At 34.7% G+C, this 19,648-nt stretch overlaps 2 protein-coding genes, 1 long non-coding RNA gene and 2 other non-coding genes across 7 annotated transcripts; 1 reads left to right on the plus strand and 4 right to left on the minus strand.

The window, feature by feature from the left end:
- Window positions 1–596: 596 nt before the first annotated feature.
- On the minus strand, window positions 597–1,697 carry LOC110908259 (RING-H2 finger protein ATL8). Its single transcript, XM_022153175.2, has one exon. It carries the CDS (start codon window positions 1,573–1,575, stop codon window positions 976–978), a length of 600 nt encoding a protein of 199 aa, XP_022008867.1. The 5' UTR covers window positions 1,576–1,697; the 3' UTR covers window positions 597–975.
- A 2,898-nt stretch (window positions 1,698–4,595) lies between these two features.
- Window positions 4,596–4,668, minus strand: TRNAE-CUC. Its single transcript has one exon. It is a non-coding gene; the product is annotated as a tRNA-Glu (tRNA).
- A 3,300-nt stretch (window positions 4,669–7,968) lies between these two features.
- TRNAE-CUC lies at window positions 7,969–8,041 on the minus strand. The gene has a single exon. It is a non-coding gene; the product is annotated as a tRNA-Glu (tRNA).
- Window positions 8,042–8,442: 401 nt separating this feature from the next.
- Window positions 8,443–14,986, minus strand: LOC110908258 (glutamate receptor 3.6). Of its 3 annotated transcripts, none has more exons than XM_022153173.2 (7): window positions 14,827–14,986; window positions 13,833–14,140; window positions 11,912–13,242; window positions 10,951–11,228; window positions 9,926–9,957; window positions 9,353–9,759; window positions 8,443–9,099 (listed from the first exon to the last, which is right to left on the minus strand). In XM_022153173.2, exons 2-7 carry the CDS (start codon window positions 14,107–14,109, stop codon window positions 8,590–8,592), a joined length of 2,835 nt encoding a protein of 944 aa, XP_022008865.1. In that variant the 5' UTR covers window positions 14,110–14,140; window positions 14,827–14,986; the 3' UTR covers window positions 8,443–8,589. The 3 variants fall into 3 exon arrangements, with proteins under 3 accessions (XP_022008865.1, XP_035831548.1, XP_022008866.1); XM_035975655.1 differs by lacking the exon at window positions 14,827–14,986 and adding an exon at window positions 14,627–14,783; XM_022153174.2 differs by lacking the exon at window positions 14,827–14,986 and adding an exon at window positions 14,623–14,768.
- A 3,603-nt stretch (window positions 14,987–18,589) lies between these two features.
- Window positions 18,590–19,136, plus strand: LOC110905396. Its single transcript, XR_002573083.2, has 3 exons — window positions 18,590–18,702; window positions 18,788–18,880; window positions 19,030–19,136. It is a non-coding gene; the product is annotated as an uncharacterized LOC110905396 (long non-coding RNA).
- The last annotated feature ends 512 nt before the right edge of the window (window positions 19,137–19,648 follow it).

Consider the following 19,648-nt stretch of genomic DNA (forward strand, 5'->3'; position numbering starts at 1 on the left):
ATTTATAGTTTTATATGTATGAATCTATTAGATTTTGGTCATCTATATACAAATTTACAACTATATCGATACGTACTAGCCCAACCACGCCAATGAATAATTAAAATCAAAACTAAAAGTTAAACCCTAAACCAATAAACGACAGTCTGTTCATCGCCTCAATGTTTCATGTCGTTACCCTAAGTCGATCGTCTCCTGCGCTCAACTTAATTGTTCGTGCAATATGATCATCGCCTCGTCAGCCACAACATTGTTATTCATAAGAAAAATATTATGCCATGAAATGTGCATGTTTTTAAAGACATAAAAACTTGAGACCCAACATTATCACTATCTCTCTCAGCAAACTTAAATTGGGTGACACGGTTATCCAAATCGCTCAAACTTCGTTCGACGCTATCTCGGAATTTTTACTGCTCGAGAAATGCTCGCTTGATTTGATGCTCGGTTTTAAATGAACCGCTCCACTCGGTTCAATTTGTAAACGAGCCAAACACGAGCAAAGCTCCGCTCGATTCCTGAACAGCCCTTATGTGAATGCTCTTTACACTTCTTATTTTAGAATAACTCAACCCTTCTCTTCCCACCACTCAAAATTGTTCAAAATCATTTCTTATAATATAACTAACAAACTCACGTATATACAACGCTTCCATTGTGAATGTTTGGAGATCACAAAGCCTTCATCTCAAAAAGAAAAAAAAAGATAAAACATTTGCCTAACAAATGATGAAATTGCCAAATTGGAGACTGTAAATCAAGCTTCAGATCATCATATTCTATTTTCGAACAACAACTGAAAACGATTATAAACAGATTTCTAGATACTGTACCAGATCCATGCTTTTGCAATATGAATTCTGCTTGCCACTAACTTAAAGCGCTCAGTGATGACTTTATAGCTACAAGACAAATTCACGAACATGATTATTCACACTGCTTTTTTCCGCATCACGGATCACTTTCTGTTGCAAATCACGGTAAATAATCACTAGAACACGAGCTATTAACATTATCATGTTGTCTATCTTTACGTTCCGTTGAACTCGAGCTTTGACCGGCGAAAACCGCCGGAAACTCGCCGCACTTCCGGCACCTCGAAACCGCTAAAATCTGTCTACACGAGGGACACGAAGAATGCGAATTAAGCCACATATCAATACATCCGACGTGGAATCCGTGTCCGCACTGCGGCAACACACGGATCTCGTCTCCGTCTGCGTACTCCGTCAAACAGATCGCACAATCTGTAAACGACTTTCCTGCGCTTTCACATCTGTTGTTGTCTTTGTTATATACGAATTTCGGGAGAGTTTGGAGGATTTTTTTCTTGATTCCTTTGTTAGCCGCCGTGAGGTTAGGGTTACGGCGAGTGTCGGTGGATCCGCGGCGGAGCCAGGCGCAGCGAGCGACGGAGAAGAGGCCGAGGACGCAGATTAGAGCGCAGAGGAGAGCGGCAAGGATGACGACGAAATCGGACTCCATGGCGACGGCTTGTGGTGGTTGTGCTACTGGTTGGTCGAGTGAGGAAGATGAGGTGGTGTTGGATGAGAGGAATCTGAAGGAACGAGTCATGGTTGGTTTTGTGAGAGTGTGTTTTGAAGAAGAAGAAGAAGAAGATGGAAGTGTTTGTGTGTGTATGTTAAGTTATGTTATCTGTGTGTGTGGGGACTGAAGATGATACCCTTAGCTGTAGCTGGACCTGCACATGGAGGCTTGTAACTGACAAAGGGTTTTATCCGGTGTTTCTCGGCTGTACCATGGTCCACGTACCTTTTTTTAAATTTTTCTTTGTTGAAACATAGACGGTTTTGGTATCTATGGTATTTTAAAATTTAAAGTGTTGTTTTCGTAATCTTAATCATTTTGTCTTATACAAACCACCTTCTCTTTACTTAGAAATTTAACATAAGAAGATAATTTTAAAGTTATAAAATAGAGTATCATTAAATACAAACTATATTTTGCATACAAACTATAAACTATATTTTGCATACAAATTATAAGAGTCATTTAAAAAGTGTCACATGTCATCCAAATAATTATAGAGAAATGATAAAATAATATACTAAATAATATTAATTATATTGAATTCCCTATAAATATACTAACAAACAATAATTATTTATTTGACTTTTTTAAGTGCTAGGATCTCTTCTTACAGTTTGTAGGATAAATATGGTTTGTACCAGAACCAACTCCGTACAGTTATTTCTAAAACCTCTAACCTCTGGTTTCTACCCAAATATGTTATCATTAGAATTACTTCCAAATCTTTAACATCTTTTGATATCATTAAAACTTGTTAGTAAAGTAATCTCGTATATTGTGACAAAAGCCTCAGCCCTTTAACCGACTGGACTATACACTTGGGTGCAATAAATCTCGTCTATATCTATCTATACTATATAATAAAAAAAAGTTATGAACTCATTTCAGTTTTTGTTTCTTGACTTCTTTGCCATATTTAATTACACGAATACTTATTCTTTAAGTATTAATAGTTTTTATATCGTTAACGAAATAAATTCAATATAAATAATTCAATACAAAATCAATTATGAATTTCCCAATAAGCTAATTTTTTCTACTAAAAAAACTTTTATTTAAATCTCAAAATATCACTAACTTCATTAAAATTATTAAACATAATACACAAAAATCAAAACATATATGGGTAGGTGGAAAATATGTCTATGGGAGTGTCCCTTCTTATTACCCTCAGAGGAAATGGGTTCGTGGCTAGCCAAACTATATTGAAGGCATAATCAGGAAAAGTTTCTAAACATGAAAAATTTGTGTTGAGAACCAATATGCGTTCATTGCCTTTGCATTTGACATATTTGGTTCCCTTGCTCCTAAAAGCTATATGTTTCCTGAACATGCAGAGAGTCATGCACAACGATTTCTTTGTTTTTAGTAGGATTGAATTTGCTATTTAAAATGGGGTTGCGAGGCAACTTTTTACCCGTTTAGCTGACACTCTTTTTTTTTGTGAACGGCAAATTTGGATCACTGACGAACCACTGGAGTATCATCGTGCCACCAGCGAAACCACCCGATCATATCCAGGCCCGGCCCAAAGGGTGTGCAGGGCGTGCAACCGAGCAGGGCCCAAAAACTTTTAGGGCCCATAATTTTTTTCGTTTTGTTTATATATAAAATGTTTATAGTCAGAATGAAAGCAACGTGCTTGTTGTAGTCGGATGGGTTCTGCGTTTCCCTTTTAAAATTTAAGTCTTCAAGTCTCCGGTTCGAAACCTGTTTTTTTCATATTTTTTTGGTTTCATGGTTGGGCCCTGAAGCCCATTCAGGGCATAAATAAATTAATATAATCTGAATTGCAATTGCAGTGCACTATTATTATTATTATTATTAATGATTTTAATAAATTAGGCTGGTTTATTATTATAAAAATAACTTTTGTTAATTAATTTATGAACCAAAAACGTTAAATACTAACTGTTTTTGTCAACCAAATTCATAAACCCAACTATTTTATTGTGTAATGGATTAATGACTTGACTCAAATCAATAAAGAAACATAATGGATTAATGAATAGGGCCTAAATTTTTTATCTTGCACAGGGCCAAATTTTTTTTTTGTAATTTTCGGAGACGGCCCTGATCATATCCATCTCCACTAGGCATAATGTCTATACACCAATTCAGGAGGAAACCCAATAAATATGGGAAAACCCCCTTTGTGGGAATCGAACAACCAATTGGTTCCAAAGTCTTATTCCACCCCTAAGATGCAACTAGGCTATAAGGCCAAGGACGTTTAGGTCACACTCTACTACAAACATTCTGGTTCTTAAGGGAAATTCAAAATGGGAACAAACTTTTTACCAAAGCATATATTAACGATGATACGTGCCGTGAGATTTTTTTAATTAGCTTGTGAAATACATGGTTTTTTAAAAAACATAACTTTTTTTTATTACGAAGTATATAAAATTATATTTATTAAACCCGTTTAAATACACGAGACCCTAACATAATATATCTTTAAAACATGTGTTTTTTTCATATATATAACATGATACATATCATATACCCATTATCTAAGAATAACTATCATTACAAAACACTAATTATTGCGAAAAAAAAGAAATAACTCTAAATCACTAAATTTTGGGATTTAAGGTTCATATTTCTTAAATCTTATGTTTCTTACATTAATATGTGTATTATATATACATAAAAAGCCATATATTTTTCCCTAAACATAGTCTACATACATGTAGGTAATTTAGCCTACACATAACCTACATGTGTGTAGGTTATTTAAAAACTGAAGATTTTTCATATTTTATTTTAAATTCTAGTATGAGAAACAATAAGTTTTACATTTATAATATTTTCATTTACTTTTTAGATTTTTAGGATTGAAAAAATGAGTGATTCATTTTGTTCTTCATGTTCTCGCAATATTTAGTGTTCTGTATAAACTTCCCCATCTATCTAATATGGTTAAAAATTTTCATTTAACATTTTTTTTTCATATATAACATGATATATTCTTCTTCTTCCAAGTTTTTATTTTGCATTTCTGTTTTTTTTCTCAAAACAAAAAATAATGAAAAATTAATTTCCGTTGCCGAGACTTGAACCCGGGTCTCTCGGGTGAGAGCCGAGTATCCTAACCAACTAGACTACAACGGAACGTGTTATTAGGATCTTAATTATTAATAAAATCATTGATTTGTCACTTTACAAACAGATAATAACTTCGGGTATTACGGATGTAACGTCAAAAACTCACATTTTATAAACAGTATGATGTTTTTCTAAAACAGTTAATTACTGTTTTCGTCCCTGTGGTTTGTCAAAAATCACTATTTCAGTCCATTAGTTTAAAAACTGCGATTTCAGTCCCTGTGGTTTCACTTTCGTAACAATTTCAATCCATTAGTTTAAAAATCACTATTTCAGTCCATTAGTTTAATATTTAATATATAATATATAAAATTACATTTATTCAACTCGTGTAATAAAGGAGGGTTTTAAAGATATATTATTTTATTATTTAGTATATAAAATTATTTATTAAACCTGTGTAATACACGAGGTTATAACCTAGTTCAATATAAAATAATTCAATACAAAATCAATTATGAATTTCCCAATAAACTAACTTTTTTCTACTAAAAAGACTTGTATTTAAATCTCAAAATATCACTAACTTCAAAATTATATTCGTTAAATTATTAAACATAATACACAATTGTTGAATCAAAACATATATGGGTAGGTGGGAAACACGCCTATGGGAGTGTCCCTTCTTATTAGCCTCAGGGAAAATGAATTTGAAGGCATAATCAGGGAAAGTTGCTAAGCAAGAAAAAAATTGTGTTGAGAACCAATATGCCTTCATTTCCTTTGCCTTTGACACATTTGGTTTTCTTGCTCCTAAAAGCCATCTATTTCCTGAATAGATTGTAGAGGGTCATGCACAACAATTTCTTTGTTTTTAGTAGGATCGAATTTGCTATTCATAAGGGGGTTGCGAGACAACTTTTTACCCGTTTAACTGCCACTCTAGTGTAAATATTCCGGTTCTTTTAAGGGAAATTCAAAAATGGGAACAAACTTTTGACCAAAGCATATATTAACGATGATACGTGTCGTGAGATTTTTTTAATTAGCTTGTGAAATATATGTTTTTTTAAAAACATAACTTTTTTTTTATTAGGAAGTATATAAAATTATATTTATTAAACCTGTTAAAATAAACAGGACCATAACATAGTATATCTTTAAAACACATGTTTTTTTTTTCATATATATAACACTAGATTAGAACCCGTGTATTACACGGGTTGAATAAATGTAATTTTATATACTAAATTCAAACAATTATTCTTTAAAAATCTCGTTTATTATACGGGTTGAACAAATGTAATTTTATATATTAAATAATAAAAAAAAAATATATCTCTAAGAACCTCATGTATTGTACTGAGTAAATGTAATTTTATACCAAATAATAAAAACCCGTGTATTGTATGGGTTGAATAAATCTAATTATATATACTAAATAATAAAAAAAGTTATATCTTTAAAAACACTGTGTATTACACGAGTTAAATAAATGTAATTTTGTAACCTTGTATATTACACGGGTTGGATAAATGTAATTTTATAAACTAAATCATAAAAAAATTATATCTTTTTAAACCCCGTGTATTATACGGGTTTAATAAATCTAATTATATATACTAAATCATCATCATCATCATACTCAGTAAATCCCACAAATAGCAAAGCTAAGGTAGGGTCTGAGGAGAGTAAGATGTAGAGGCTGCTTTCAGTAAGACCCCCGACTCGATAGTAGTTTTGCATCAAGCTTTGGACATAAGGCACATAACACTTAGCAATCGGGACAAAGGCCGATTAGTGCATGTTCCCTTTTGTCTTTCTGCTATCAACGCCACCACATGATGATGATGCATGATTAACCGTCCGCCGCTTTTAACGTTATTTTCACAAATTTTGTGAAATAACGTTAAAATTAGTGCAATTTCACTTTTGCTCTCCGAGCGTCCACATATATATACATTATTAAAGGTTAGATTAGATTATATATGAAATTAAGTGTATAACAAAAAGTCTTTATAAATTTCACATAGAATTAATTGAAATCCTTTATTAAAAGTAGGTTAGATTATATATGGGCTTACACGTGTGAGTAATTGTGATTATTGAATGGTTGAATTTTGAGGGTTTTGAAATGTGAATTTGATTACGATAGATTATATTTTAGTTTTAAAACTTCTAGAATGATTGAATCAAATAAAGGGATTATGATTTCCTAGAAACAAAAATAACTGAGTTTTTTTTTTTCTGATCATTTTGAACATGAGCAAATAAAACGATAGCATCTTAATAAAAAAATAACTAATTACAAATGTGAAATCCAATAATTTTACTTCTGTCCCATTTGAACGGAAAAGATAAGTACAAACTAAATTTAAAAAAAAGTGTCAATTTGGTAAATAATAATATTAACTATGAAAAGGTAGGAAATTATAAATGCAGGCATCTTCAATGAATGACATGTGTCTAAAATTAGGTTTCTTTTATTATAGTAGATAGATAGATACATCCTTTTCGTCTGTTTTTTTAAATGATTTTTACAATTACTTGGTCGATGGTCATGGTTTTAAGACTGCTCGGTATGGTGCCGGAGAAGAAGCCGTCGTCGGAGCAAGACCGAGGGGGGCGGCGTGGGAGGACGGGCGTCACCAAGGGGGCCCACATGTTTTGGTCCGTCGCAAACGGCTTAACTCCGACGGGGAGGACGGGACGGAGGGGGACAGAGGGGCGGCGGCGTGGGAGGACGGTGGTGATGTGGCGGCGAAGTTGGAGGACGAACATGGCGACGGTTCCATACCGTTTAGCCTAATGCCACAAGTAATAATTTTTAATTTATTATTTTGAATAAAAACATAAAATACCATGAAACGGATATATAAAAATGTTGAAAAGTCAGAAGGATATAACCATGTTGTTATTTCAAAAATAAAATACATATATAAGAGTTGTACTTCAATTTTGATGTCGGTCTCCTTTAAAACACGGTTTATAGATGACCACGAACATGAGACAAGGGTAAATTAAATAAAATATAAAATAAGGGTAAACTAAATAAAAAAGTGTCAATTTGATAAATAATAATATTAAGTATGAAAAGGTAGAAAATTACAAATGTAGACATCTTCAATGAATGACATGTGTCCAAAATCAGGTTTCTTTTATTATATAGTATAGAGGATACACATCATATATTATCTAATATGGTTAAAAATTTTCATTTAACATTTTTCATAAATAACATGATATATTATTCCAAATTTTTATTTTGCATTTCTGTTTTTTTTTTTCTTTTAACATCAACACTAATTAAGTAATTATAACTAATTCACTAGAGAAGGTCAAAACTAAAAATATTGAAAAATTAAATTCCGTTGCCGGGACTTGAACCCGGGTCTCTCGGGTGAGAGCCGAGTATCCTGACCAACTAGACTACAACGGAACGTGTTATTAAGTTCTTGATCATTAATAAAATCATTGATTCATCACTTTATAAACAGATAAAACTTCGGGTATTACGGATGTAACGTACAGTATGATGTTTTTAGAAAATTATTAAAGCAGTTTCAAAAGATAAATTAAACCAAAATTAAAGTAAAAGGTTTTTTGATTTAAAAAGAGTTAGGCTGTATATGTATGTAACAACTTTTACAGCAGATTTAGAGGTTTGACTTGGTTGACCATGTCTTCACCTGGATAAATATTTGTCTTAAAAGTAGCTAGCGGTGTCAAGGTGTGTAGTAAAACCGTAAAGGTGTTCCTCCCCAAGAGTTCTAGTTCTAAGGTGGATATTGGTGTAAATTTATAAGTACGTTTAACTGGTTGAAGTGAACAAATATGATCAACTCTATGCAAATTGATGCAAATCTTTTATATATAAAGTAACATGTCTAGGGTTTGGATCAACCATAAAACTATGAGATTAATCTAAATGTGGAACTTTAGGTTATCTGCTATGGTACACATATGACTGACATTACAACATTTTGATCATTTGAGGGTGTCCACTGACATATCTATCCTGCTGCCATTATAGTTCTGTAACGATGCATTAGATGCGTACGTCCTGTTGCTATTATAGTTCTGCATCGCAGCATTATTTGCATACGTCGTGCTTGAACTTCCTTCTGAAAACTTTCTCTTTGAACGCGCTTTTGTCGTCTCTTCTTTTTCATCAACAAACGAAATGAATGTTTTAATGGGTCCCGACTGGATGCTTCTTCCAGTTGTCTCAGAAAGGTCCGGATAGTGTTTGTAAAATTGGCGTATTGTTAGTGCAATGTATATGATAAGCACAAGAAAACAAGCCATTCCAAATATAAAAAACAGGCCTTGAAAGCTTGCGAATTCGAGCTGGTCAACTTCAAATTTTGTTCCTTGTGAGCTGCACGCGCTTCTCAGTAACCATTTGTCATGGATCCTTTGCAGCTCGCCGTTTTCCGATAGTTTTAGAATAGCTGTTGACAGATCGGCTGCTAAAGGAGAGTCCCGTGGGAAGGCCTGCGATGAAGTAAGATTGAAAATAATTCAGGTTGACTTTAGAAGTCAAATCTTTCTGGCAGAAAGTGGATGTTTGACTTCCAAGGTCAAATATTTGGTGTTGTTATGATTCAAGTTTTGATTATAATGTTTTTCAAAGTAATATTTGTATTTTAATGGTAACGGAAACTCCTACATCTGACCAGAAAAGTCAATGTTAGCAAGAAGTAATGCAAAGGTAAAGATAAAGTATCAATGAAAACTTTGTACTTACAAATCCCCATCCATTTTTGGTGAATTCTTGACCAACAATGCTGAAATCACACCTGGTTGAAAGAAACAGTTCAAGGTATGCGCGCTCATCAACAACTGCAGCAACACCACCATGATTTGGACCCGCCTTTAACGCCTTTTCAAAGTCTTCAGGCAACGACAGAGGAATTAATCGATCTTCATGAATGCCATATTCAGCTATTAGATAATTACGGACGAATGAGTTTTCTGGGTACCCAATGGGATCTTTGCTTGCCATTAAACTATCTATTCCTTTGATAGGCGAATAAAGTTTTTGAACCGTCAAGATTGAGGTCAAATTAGCAGTATAGCTTGAATTTATTATCAGAACCACAAATAACCATAGAATTAGAACCATACGACCCAGAGCGCTCAGTGTGTTTTCTCCTGCATAAACCAACATCATACAACATTCTGTTCCATTCTACAAAAGATACTTTAAGTGATGATATTCAAGAATGAAATAGATCATGTGATTAGTTAAGTAAAAAAGGTTCAATATCATCGTAAAGAATTAAGTTTTTTTTTTTATAAAAACGACGGAAATACTTACTGTGGGAGGAAAACATAGTTGAAAAGCTAAACCTGCAAATAACGAAAGACAAGGATGTGATCAATGTCCTTAGATGTGCATAATCTGTAGGGGTGTCAATCGTTTCGGGTTGATGAGTTAGTGGGTTGAAATGTGCAACCCAAACCTGACTAATATTGTTATTTGTGTCAAATATTTGACCCGAACACGACCCATTTAACCTGTATTTTAAACGAGTCATACGTGTTGACTATTTATAAGCGAGTTGTTGGGTTTTAAGCGAGTTTATTAATAAACAATTTAATGGTGAGTATCAGGGGCGGCTTTTATGGTGTGCGGGGAAGACTTCCGCACAAGGCCCGTGATTTTGAGGGGCACGGGATTTAAAAAAAAATTCGATATATATGTTATTTAAAAAAAAAATTAAACACATACAAATCCAACATAGAGGCCCATTATCAAATACCTTTTTATACTTTATAATTTACCCAACTTAACATTAGGTTTATTGGGCCCAACCCAATACTAATATGATTTTAAAAAATAAAAATAAAAAACAATTTTCGTTAAAGCATATGGGCACATTTTTCGAGCTCGAACAGGGTACGTGAATTCTCAGAAACGCCACTGGTGAGTATGAGTGTGACAAGTGAATATATAGTGTGCCAAAACTAACATTATTATGACTAACCGTGCAAAATGGAAACGGGAAAAACAAAAACAAAAATATACATTTTTTTTTTCTAAACACTTAAACGGGTTAATGGGTCAACCCGAACCCGACCTGTTTTTAATACGGGTCAACCCGAACCGACCAAAATTTTTAAATGGGCCGTGTTAGTCGACACGAACCTGTTTTTAATACGGGTCAAGAATTGCCGCCCCTAGCATGTTTAAACATTTAAAGCTGATTATTTAACATGCAAATCCAAACAGCCTCTGAGGTAACGAGGTTGGATCACGCATTTGGTGATGTATGGAAAAAAAGACAACAATTTTATGTAGTCTTCGTGCAGTCTGTAGAACAAAAATAGAAAGACACTTACCATAGAACTGTGACAATCTGTTTCTTAGGAGGACCACGAAATTCATCGTTTATACGATGTTCTAGAGTCCAAACAACAACTCCAACAACTATGAAAAAAATCCCTGAAACACACCACATTAAAGGAGAGAACGGTCTAAGGAAAGCCCAAGTACTAGACTTTGATCTCGTAACAGGTGCCACTACAACAAGCCCAGATTCAATAAATGGTTGCGAAAAATCTGCTAGTTGTGTCCGATTAGTAGTTATAGCAATGTCTCCCACCGCAGCGTCAAAAACCTGCATTATATTTGTAAAATTTCAAGAGCATTTAACAAGAAAATGTACTTAGAGGTAGCAAGAAAAGGACATGATGGGTTGATTGGGTAACGGGTCAAAACGGGCCGGGTTGACCTTGAACACTTTCGGTCTAAACATTGTAATTTTCTTTGTAAATAACTAGTGTGCCAAATATGATTACTAACACATATTTTCAGGATGTTTTATACATTGAAAATCGAGGAAAGTACATGGATAGTCCCGGTGGTTTTCCAAAATTTTGGATTTGGTCTCTAGCTTTCCAAAAGTACACGGATGGTCCCGGTGGTTTACACTTTGTAACGCACTTAGTCCCCAACTTATGCCAAAAGTACATGGATTATCCTTGTAGTTTGCACTTTGTAACACATTTAGTCTCTAACTTGGACCTCCTGAAACCTTTAGAATTGTTGGTTGAGGACTAAATGCGTGACAAAGTGCAAACCACAGGGACCATCCACATAGTTTAGAAAGATAGGGACCAAATCCAAAATTTTGGAAAATCACAGGGACTATCCGTCTACTTTACTCTTGAAAATATAAGATGAGTGACTTATGGTATGTTTGACCAATTTGACAGGTTTTCTTTTAAGCTTATCTTTCATTTTCGAAACATTTTACCCGTTTGACTAGTAAGAGATAAGTAACCAAAAGGAAATACTCACACCAGCGTCTATCGAGCTCACGAGCTTGGTGTTGCTTGGGTTCTTGACACCATCTCCATAGGATTGAAACTTATAAGGAACAGCATACGGCAGTAAGTTAACAGCAGACGTAAAAACATCAATGCAGTATCCTTTGAAAGCATTAGTGTCCTCCGACTGTCCCACAAATTCTGTATAACTCACTCGATGTGGAACACCGATTACCATCTGTCTCCCATTCTCAGGAAATACCCATCCACGCGGTTTTTTCATTGTAGGACCGGGCCAAATCACATCGTGCAATGCTTCAGAAGAACTTGATTGGTGAAGTGGATCCATGTTGACTGTTTCTGGAGGAATAGATGACAAACCCGAAGAATTTGACCAATACCCGATTTTTCTAACGCCTGTACCAATCACATTAAGAACCTCATAAGCCGGAAAAACCAAATCTTTGTCAGAAGTATACTCTACAACTCCAGTTAATCCTTTCATTTTAACCTTTAAGATATCTTGAAGCAATAAGTTTCCACCATTAAAGATGCTTAAAGAATTAAGCTTCAAGATTTCTCCCTTTAGCACGTTCAACCGAATATCTTTTGAAAATGACATGTTTCCACCATGATCGAAGTAAGCGTCAAGCGCACGAGCGAGCAGCCAAACCGTGTCGTATGCATATAAACAGTAAGTACTTAATCCAAATGTGGTTAAGTTTCGCCACTCAGAAGCGAACTTTCTTGTGAGATTTGATTCTTTTGTGTATGATCTCAGTGTGATAAACCCTTGCATAACATCTATTGTATTCAAAGGAAGCGGCGAACTAATGTCAATATTGGTAGAGAGCCAGTTTGTAGCAATCCAAACATACCCATTATCCAACATTTGAAGACTTTTAGCCACTTCAAGTATATCTAATCCCGAATTGGCATAAGTGTGGACAACAAGAACTCTTGACTCCATTAACGCAACTTGAACCAAAACATCGCTTATATCGGTTTTGGTGGCTTGGGGGCTGATAGGCGCTTTATGGGAGATCTTACATCCTCTAGCTGCTAACCGATCGCCTAATGATATTATTCCATTTCTGCCGTGATCATCATCTATGTAAATTGCTATAACATGTCTCCATTCATAGTATTCAACTATGTCTGCTATGGCAGCCATTTGATAAAGATCACTGTGAGTTGTACGGACAAAGAACGGATATTGAAGTGAAGATAATGTCGGATCAGTAGCTGTGAATGACAGAAGAGGAACTTGAAGCTCGTTCGCCACATGGGAAATCACATGAGCTAAAACCGAGCTTTGGGGGCCGATTAAGGCCACGGCTTCTGTCTCCATGACTTGTAAAGCTGTTAACAGAAACAAATTAAAGTCCACAAGATGATTAATGATTTCAGATTACTTTGAGAAATTAGTCAACTCCTTTTTGTTGGTCATTTTAGTGTAATTAATGTCATTTTAGTATAATTGGATTTACTTAGGGGGGGGGGGGGAGGAGTTGCTTTGGATTTATGATTGGTGAAAAGTTGCATGGAAAATGGTGGCCACTAATTGCAACACAAAGCTATTATAACTGTCCAACAGTCGACAGTTATAACGGCCTTGTATTATACTCTTTTCATGAAGAGTTGCAACGTTTCGTCCCGATCATTGTGATGGTTTGACCCCTATATAAACTCATATGGCCCGTTTAACAAACGAATCAACAACTTCGTTTTCCACAAAAAAGAACATCTTCATTCTTTGCAAAAATCTTTCTGTCTTATCCGATTATTGATTTTGAATACCTACGAAATACTTAGATCTTAAAGTGAACTCATACACAATTCAGAAAGTTATCCAGGTCTAACTAGAAACACAAAACCTACATTCTTCTTCTTTAAAATCGCATACAAACACCAATAATATTATAAACAAAGCTAATGTGTAAAAGATTTACCTGCCATCATACTTAGGAACCCACTGTAATTGGAGTCATGAAAAGTTATTTTCAACTTGGTTCCTTTAAGTATAGTTGGATCAGAATTAACATCTTCAATTGCAGCCTGTAAAGCTATTTTCGCCACTTTTCCAATGATGGAATCAAATGTCAATATAGACGCAACATTTACGACATCCGGTCTTGTAGAAACACTGGTATTGTTCATTCCTTCAGTAAAACATCCACTGAAATTAACCACCAAAACTACCAATGCCCAAACCAAATTCATAGGCATTTCTCTAACAAACAAGCCGGTTTCGTGTACCCTGATATGCAAAAAAAAAAAAAAATCATCATAAAATACATAAGTTTTCTATAAACATGACATGGTTTTGAAAAAATTCATAGAAACTGAAAATTGTAATGGTGAACACTATTTTTGTGTAAAGAGTATAAAGCTAACTAACAAATGATAAAAGGTAACATGCTAATGAAAATGATAAAATGTAAACAAATATACTATTATTCAAATTACAATAGAATAACCACCCAACAAACAGACTTGAAACTAAATGAAATAATAACTAATAGTTATTAATAAACTCTGTTAACAGGTTTTATGTAAGCAAGGGGTGAGAACAATGAAGTAAAGCTTGTGACCAAAAAAATTAGTAAATAATTATGGGTATCTATCTGAGTTTACTACTTTACAAGTTGATAGTTTATGTAAGAAAAAGAACATAATTTTCAAAACCCACTTAAGCAAAACATTAAACATGTTGTGATCAACCATCAAAGTAAGCAATACCAACATCTGAAAATTATCTGAAAAACACAACACCATGGTGGGTAAACAACATATGATGATATCAAAGACAAGAACACACATCAAGAAACACTCCAAAATGTGAAAAAATCACAACTTTTTTCTAAATAATGTTGTTATATCTACATGTATATATATGTATCTACTATATAAAGAGAGGGAGAAAGAGGGAGGGAGGGAGATTACAGATAAAGGACGAGCAGTGTTAGGTAAAACTGGAGAAGGGTTACATTTACGGTATAGAAATAATATTTTAAACTTCAGAAAAAAGGGATAAATCGTCACAGGATTCTTGAATGATGTAAGAAAACACAAGTCCATTTTGTTCACATGTCTATTTTGAAGTGAATGGTGTAGAGAAATTTTCCACTTTGTTGTGATAATTGTCCCTATAAAGTTGATTACACATGTTTGATGGAGACGCATGCAGTTGGATGCAGTTGGGGGTTTCTAGTCACATGTTTTGTCACATGTTTTGTCATTTCATAGTGCCTTTTATCTTCTTAAAATCTGAATATATAAATGTTCAAACAAAATCACACCTCTAAATTTTATTTTCACACCATTTATATAGCCGTATAACATTATACTGTATAATGTTTATAATGTTATACTGCCCGTATACATGGTGTGAAAATAAGATTTAGGGATGCTCGTATATGTTGTTTACGACCCTTGTATACAGGTCGTATAACGTTATATGACCCGTATATATCAAGTTTTTTATTGTTTTTTTTATTTGTTGATTTGACGTAATATTCTTTGATACACGTGAGATTCAACGTAATATTCCTTGGTACGCGTGCGACTCGATGTAATATTCCTCGATTCTCGTGCGAGTTACTTGATTCGACGTAATATTCCTCGATTCGTGCGTTAATAATTTGAAAAGACGTAATATTCCGTAAAAACTTACTATATAAACGACTATAATCTTATTCATTTTCATTCAACTTCTATTAATTTCTTCTATATTCTCTCTCTGTTAAAGTTATATTACGCTATCAATGTCGTTTTGGGGCGACAATTATTTTTTCGGTGGTGACTCGGCTAGTGAGTCGAATAAGACGACATGATTTGAATCAAAATAACAATTTAGGGTTGTGTGATTTAAATCTTCTATTCGATCTAAGTTTTGTGTCTTATGCCAGTCAAGATCCGTGGGCTGGCTTTGGATGCCTATCAGGGTAACCATCATGGTTTAATTCTCAACGATTTTGGGTTTGTGACTATGACGGTAGTGATCCATCGCCGTCTGATCGTGGAGAATCCCTGTCCGGAAGTGGAGGACCGTCGTCCGACGGTAAAGGTGATGATGAACCTAATGAGTTTAAAACTGACCAGGTATAACATTTATTTATATGTTTATTTGTTGTACGTTTAGTAGAACCATTTTATAACCCCAAAGTGTTTCGTCAGAAGTTTGATAGCATGGACGATTTGATTAACTGGTGTAGAGCCATCGGACGCGACAACGGGTACACCATAGTCATTAAACACATGAACTACGAGAAAGGCCCTAGCCACCAGCCCGTAAAAATATGGCTTATGTGCGATTGTGGCAGCCACCGCAAGCCCAAACAACCATGGTCAGATGTAGCGGATCCAACCGGTTGTGAGTTTCAACTGACCAGGATATACAGAAAGAGGTTAAGAGTTTGGACTCTAAGGGTTGACAAAGCTAAGCACAGTCATGAACCCATTCTGTATCACGAGGGACATCCATCTCTAATGAAGTTGACTCCGGTGGAAGAGAGGACGATGGAGCAGTTGACTCATCAGAACATGTGACCATGAGACATTCTTTCAACTATTAAAAAACAAAACCTCGAAAATGTCTCAGCAAGAACTACAATATACAATGCGCAGCGAAAGTGGGCCGGAGGGAGCAAGTCAGCGAGACTCCATTGTAGATTCTTTTTAACCGACTGAACAAAATTGGGTTTGTTTTCTTCCACCGAACATCTGAAAATGACGGAAGGCTACAAGATGTTTTCTTTATCCACCCGAAGTCGAACATGTTGTGGTGTGTCTTCCCGCATGTGTTGCTTATAGACTCCACCTACAAGATAAACCAGTACAAAATACCCCTTGTCAAGATTATTGGTGTCACACCTACATACCTCTCTTTTTGCATTGCTCATGCGTTCATAACCAACGAACGAGAGGAATACTTCACATGGTGTTACAGAGGTTGAAAGATTTAGTGGACATTGCTATGGAGCCCTATTTCACGTGGGTGTTATAAAGGTTGAAAGATTTAGTGGATAGTGCTATGGTGCCCTATGTAATAATAACAGATAGAGACATCGCCCTCATGAACGCATGTGCAAGATTGTTATTTTGTTTATCTTTATTTTGTGTTGTTTGAAGATTGTTATCTTATGCACATGTTGTGCTGTTAGTTTATCCTAATCGGCGACATATTACAAACTCGTAACATAATCAACGACATATTACTAACTCTTAAGATAATCCGACACATTACAAACATGTAACATAATCTGACATATTACAAACTCATAACATAATCCGACATATCTAAATAACACACAACATATGATATCGTGAGATATTCTCTTTCCATAATAAAGTCGAAAATATTCAACACTTATATGTTTTCGATTTTATAAATTTACAAAAAAACAGTTATTTAAATATATATGGGTCGTATAAGGTTATACGGCCCATATATATAGTGTAAGGTTCATTAGGGAACACTAAAAAAGTGGGGAACAGTGGGGAACCGACTCAAACGAACTCCGATTGGACTCATTCCAGCGGCATTAGCACCGACTCATCGAACCCTAACTAAGATCTCTTAACCCTAAACCCTAAATCATAACCCCTAAACCCTAAATATATTAGGGTTTGGCTTTTAGGGTTTAGCTTTAGGGTTTAGCTCTAGGGTTTAGCTGTAGGGTTTGGTTTTAGGGTTTAGGGTTAAGCTTTAGGGTTTAGTTTTAGTGTTTAGCTTTAGGGTTTAGCTTTAGGTTTAGCCTTTAGGGTTTAGCTTTTAGGGTTTATAGTTTAGATTTTACGGTTTAGCTTAGGTTTTAGCCTTATTTTTAGCTTTAGGGTTTAGAGTTTAGGAGTTAGGATTTTGGGTTTAGGGTTAAAAGATCTTAGTTAGGGTTTGACGAGCCGGTTCCAACGCCGCTGGAATGAGTCCAATCGGAGTTCGTTTGGGTCGGTTCCCCGCTGTTCCCCACTTTTTTAGTGTTCCCCAATGAACCTTCCCCAATATATATATATATATATATATATATATATATATATATATATATATGGTGGGAGTTGGCTACAAAGTCTATTTTTCCTACAAAGTGTAAAAAGTCATAAAACATCACGATTTCAGTCGTAAAACACACTCAAAACTCATAAATAATAAAGTGGAGATTACTAAAACACCATATTTGTGGGTTTTGTGTTGTGTTTTGGATGATAAGGCTTTGATTATCGAATGATAATATTAGTGTGTTTTATGTTGATTATCATGTTGTGTTTTATATTCATAGTTCTACGATGGTGTGTTTGAATTTTTATGGACTCTTAAGGTTTGGATATTGTGTTTTAGTGATCTTCACTCTGTTATTTGCGGGTTTTGAGTGTGTTTTATGGCTGAAATTGTGGTGTTTTATGACTTTGTACACTTTGTAGGAAAAATGGACTTTGTAGCCGAACCCCACCCTATATATATATATATGTGAGTAGGGATCCTGCGGAAAGTGTGTTTTTCCTAGAAAGTCTAGGAAGCGATCTGGGCCATCCAATGGGTGTGTTTAATGGTTGAGATGAAGTCAATGGCAATCTTGTAATTTTTTAGTTTAGTTAATTTATTGTTTTAAAAGACTAGGGGCAATTTTGTCAATGTACCGTCAATCAAACCCCCACCCCTTCTAATCTACGATTTTCCCTCTCTCTCTCCATTATTCATGTGATTCTCTCTCTCTATCTCTCTCTCTCTATCTCCAAAAAAACCCACTTCTGTTAAACCTAAATCATACCAAAATTAGCTTGAATCCATGGATGTAGATAAGAAATATGGACTCCAATACAAGCGTAAGATGCTTTTTAACTTGATAATTGTGTTTTAGATCTCGATTATTGATCATCAATGTGTTTTTTTTTGTGATTTCTTTTATAGGAACAAGATTCAAGAATACTGAAAACAATGGAGAATAATTACACTCTGATCTATCCCAAAAAAAACCTTAAAAGAAGGAATCGACTGGGAAAGGTGTGTTTTTTGTATATTTTCAAGTCTAGATTTCATAACTTTGTTTTTTCAGCTATAAACACTGTTTATCCAAGTGTGTTATACGAGAACTTGAACGGTGTCTTTGTCGTTACGTTTTTGTTTAAAAGGTGTTGTATTTCACATTATAGGGAAGATATTCAAAAAGCATGATAGTAAAACACGGCGTCAAGAAATCTGCTGCTGTTAAAACACAGCGTCAAGAAATCTGCTGCTGCTAAAACACAGCGTCAAGAAATCTGCTACTGTTACGTCAAGAAATCTGCTGCTGTTAAAACACAGCGCCGAGAAATCTGCTTGCTGTTAAAACACAGCGTCAAGAAATCTGCTTGATGTTAAAACACAATGCCGAGAAATCTGCTTGCTGTTAAAACACAACGTCAAGAATTCTGCTTGTTAAAACACAGCTTCAAGAAATATGCTTGCTGTTAAAACACAATGTCAAGAATCCTCCAGCAATCTGCTTGCTGTTAAAACATAGCGTCAAGAAATCTGTTTTCTGTTAAAACACAGCGTGTCTGTTTGCTGGTAAAACACAATGCCGATTAGTCTGTTTGCTGGTAAAACACAATGTCAAGAAAATAAGAAATCCTGCATCAAAAATCATTGCTGAAAAGATGTTGTATGATTTAAATTGAAACTGTCAGTTTGAATTAAATGAGATATTTAGTTTCCATAATTTTCTAATTAGTTAGTTATCCTAATAATATAATCCATAATTAAAATAATATTCAAATTACACAAATGCCC

Source organism: Helianthus annuus, chromosome 7, assembly GCF_002127325.2.
Source record: "Helianthus annuus cultivar XRQ/B chromosome 7, HanXRQr2.0-SUNRISE, whole genome shotgun sequence".
NCBI classification, from domain to species: Eukaryota; Viridiplantae; Streptophyta; class Magnoliopsida; order Asterales; family Asteraceae; genus Helianthus; species Helianthus annuus.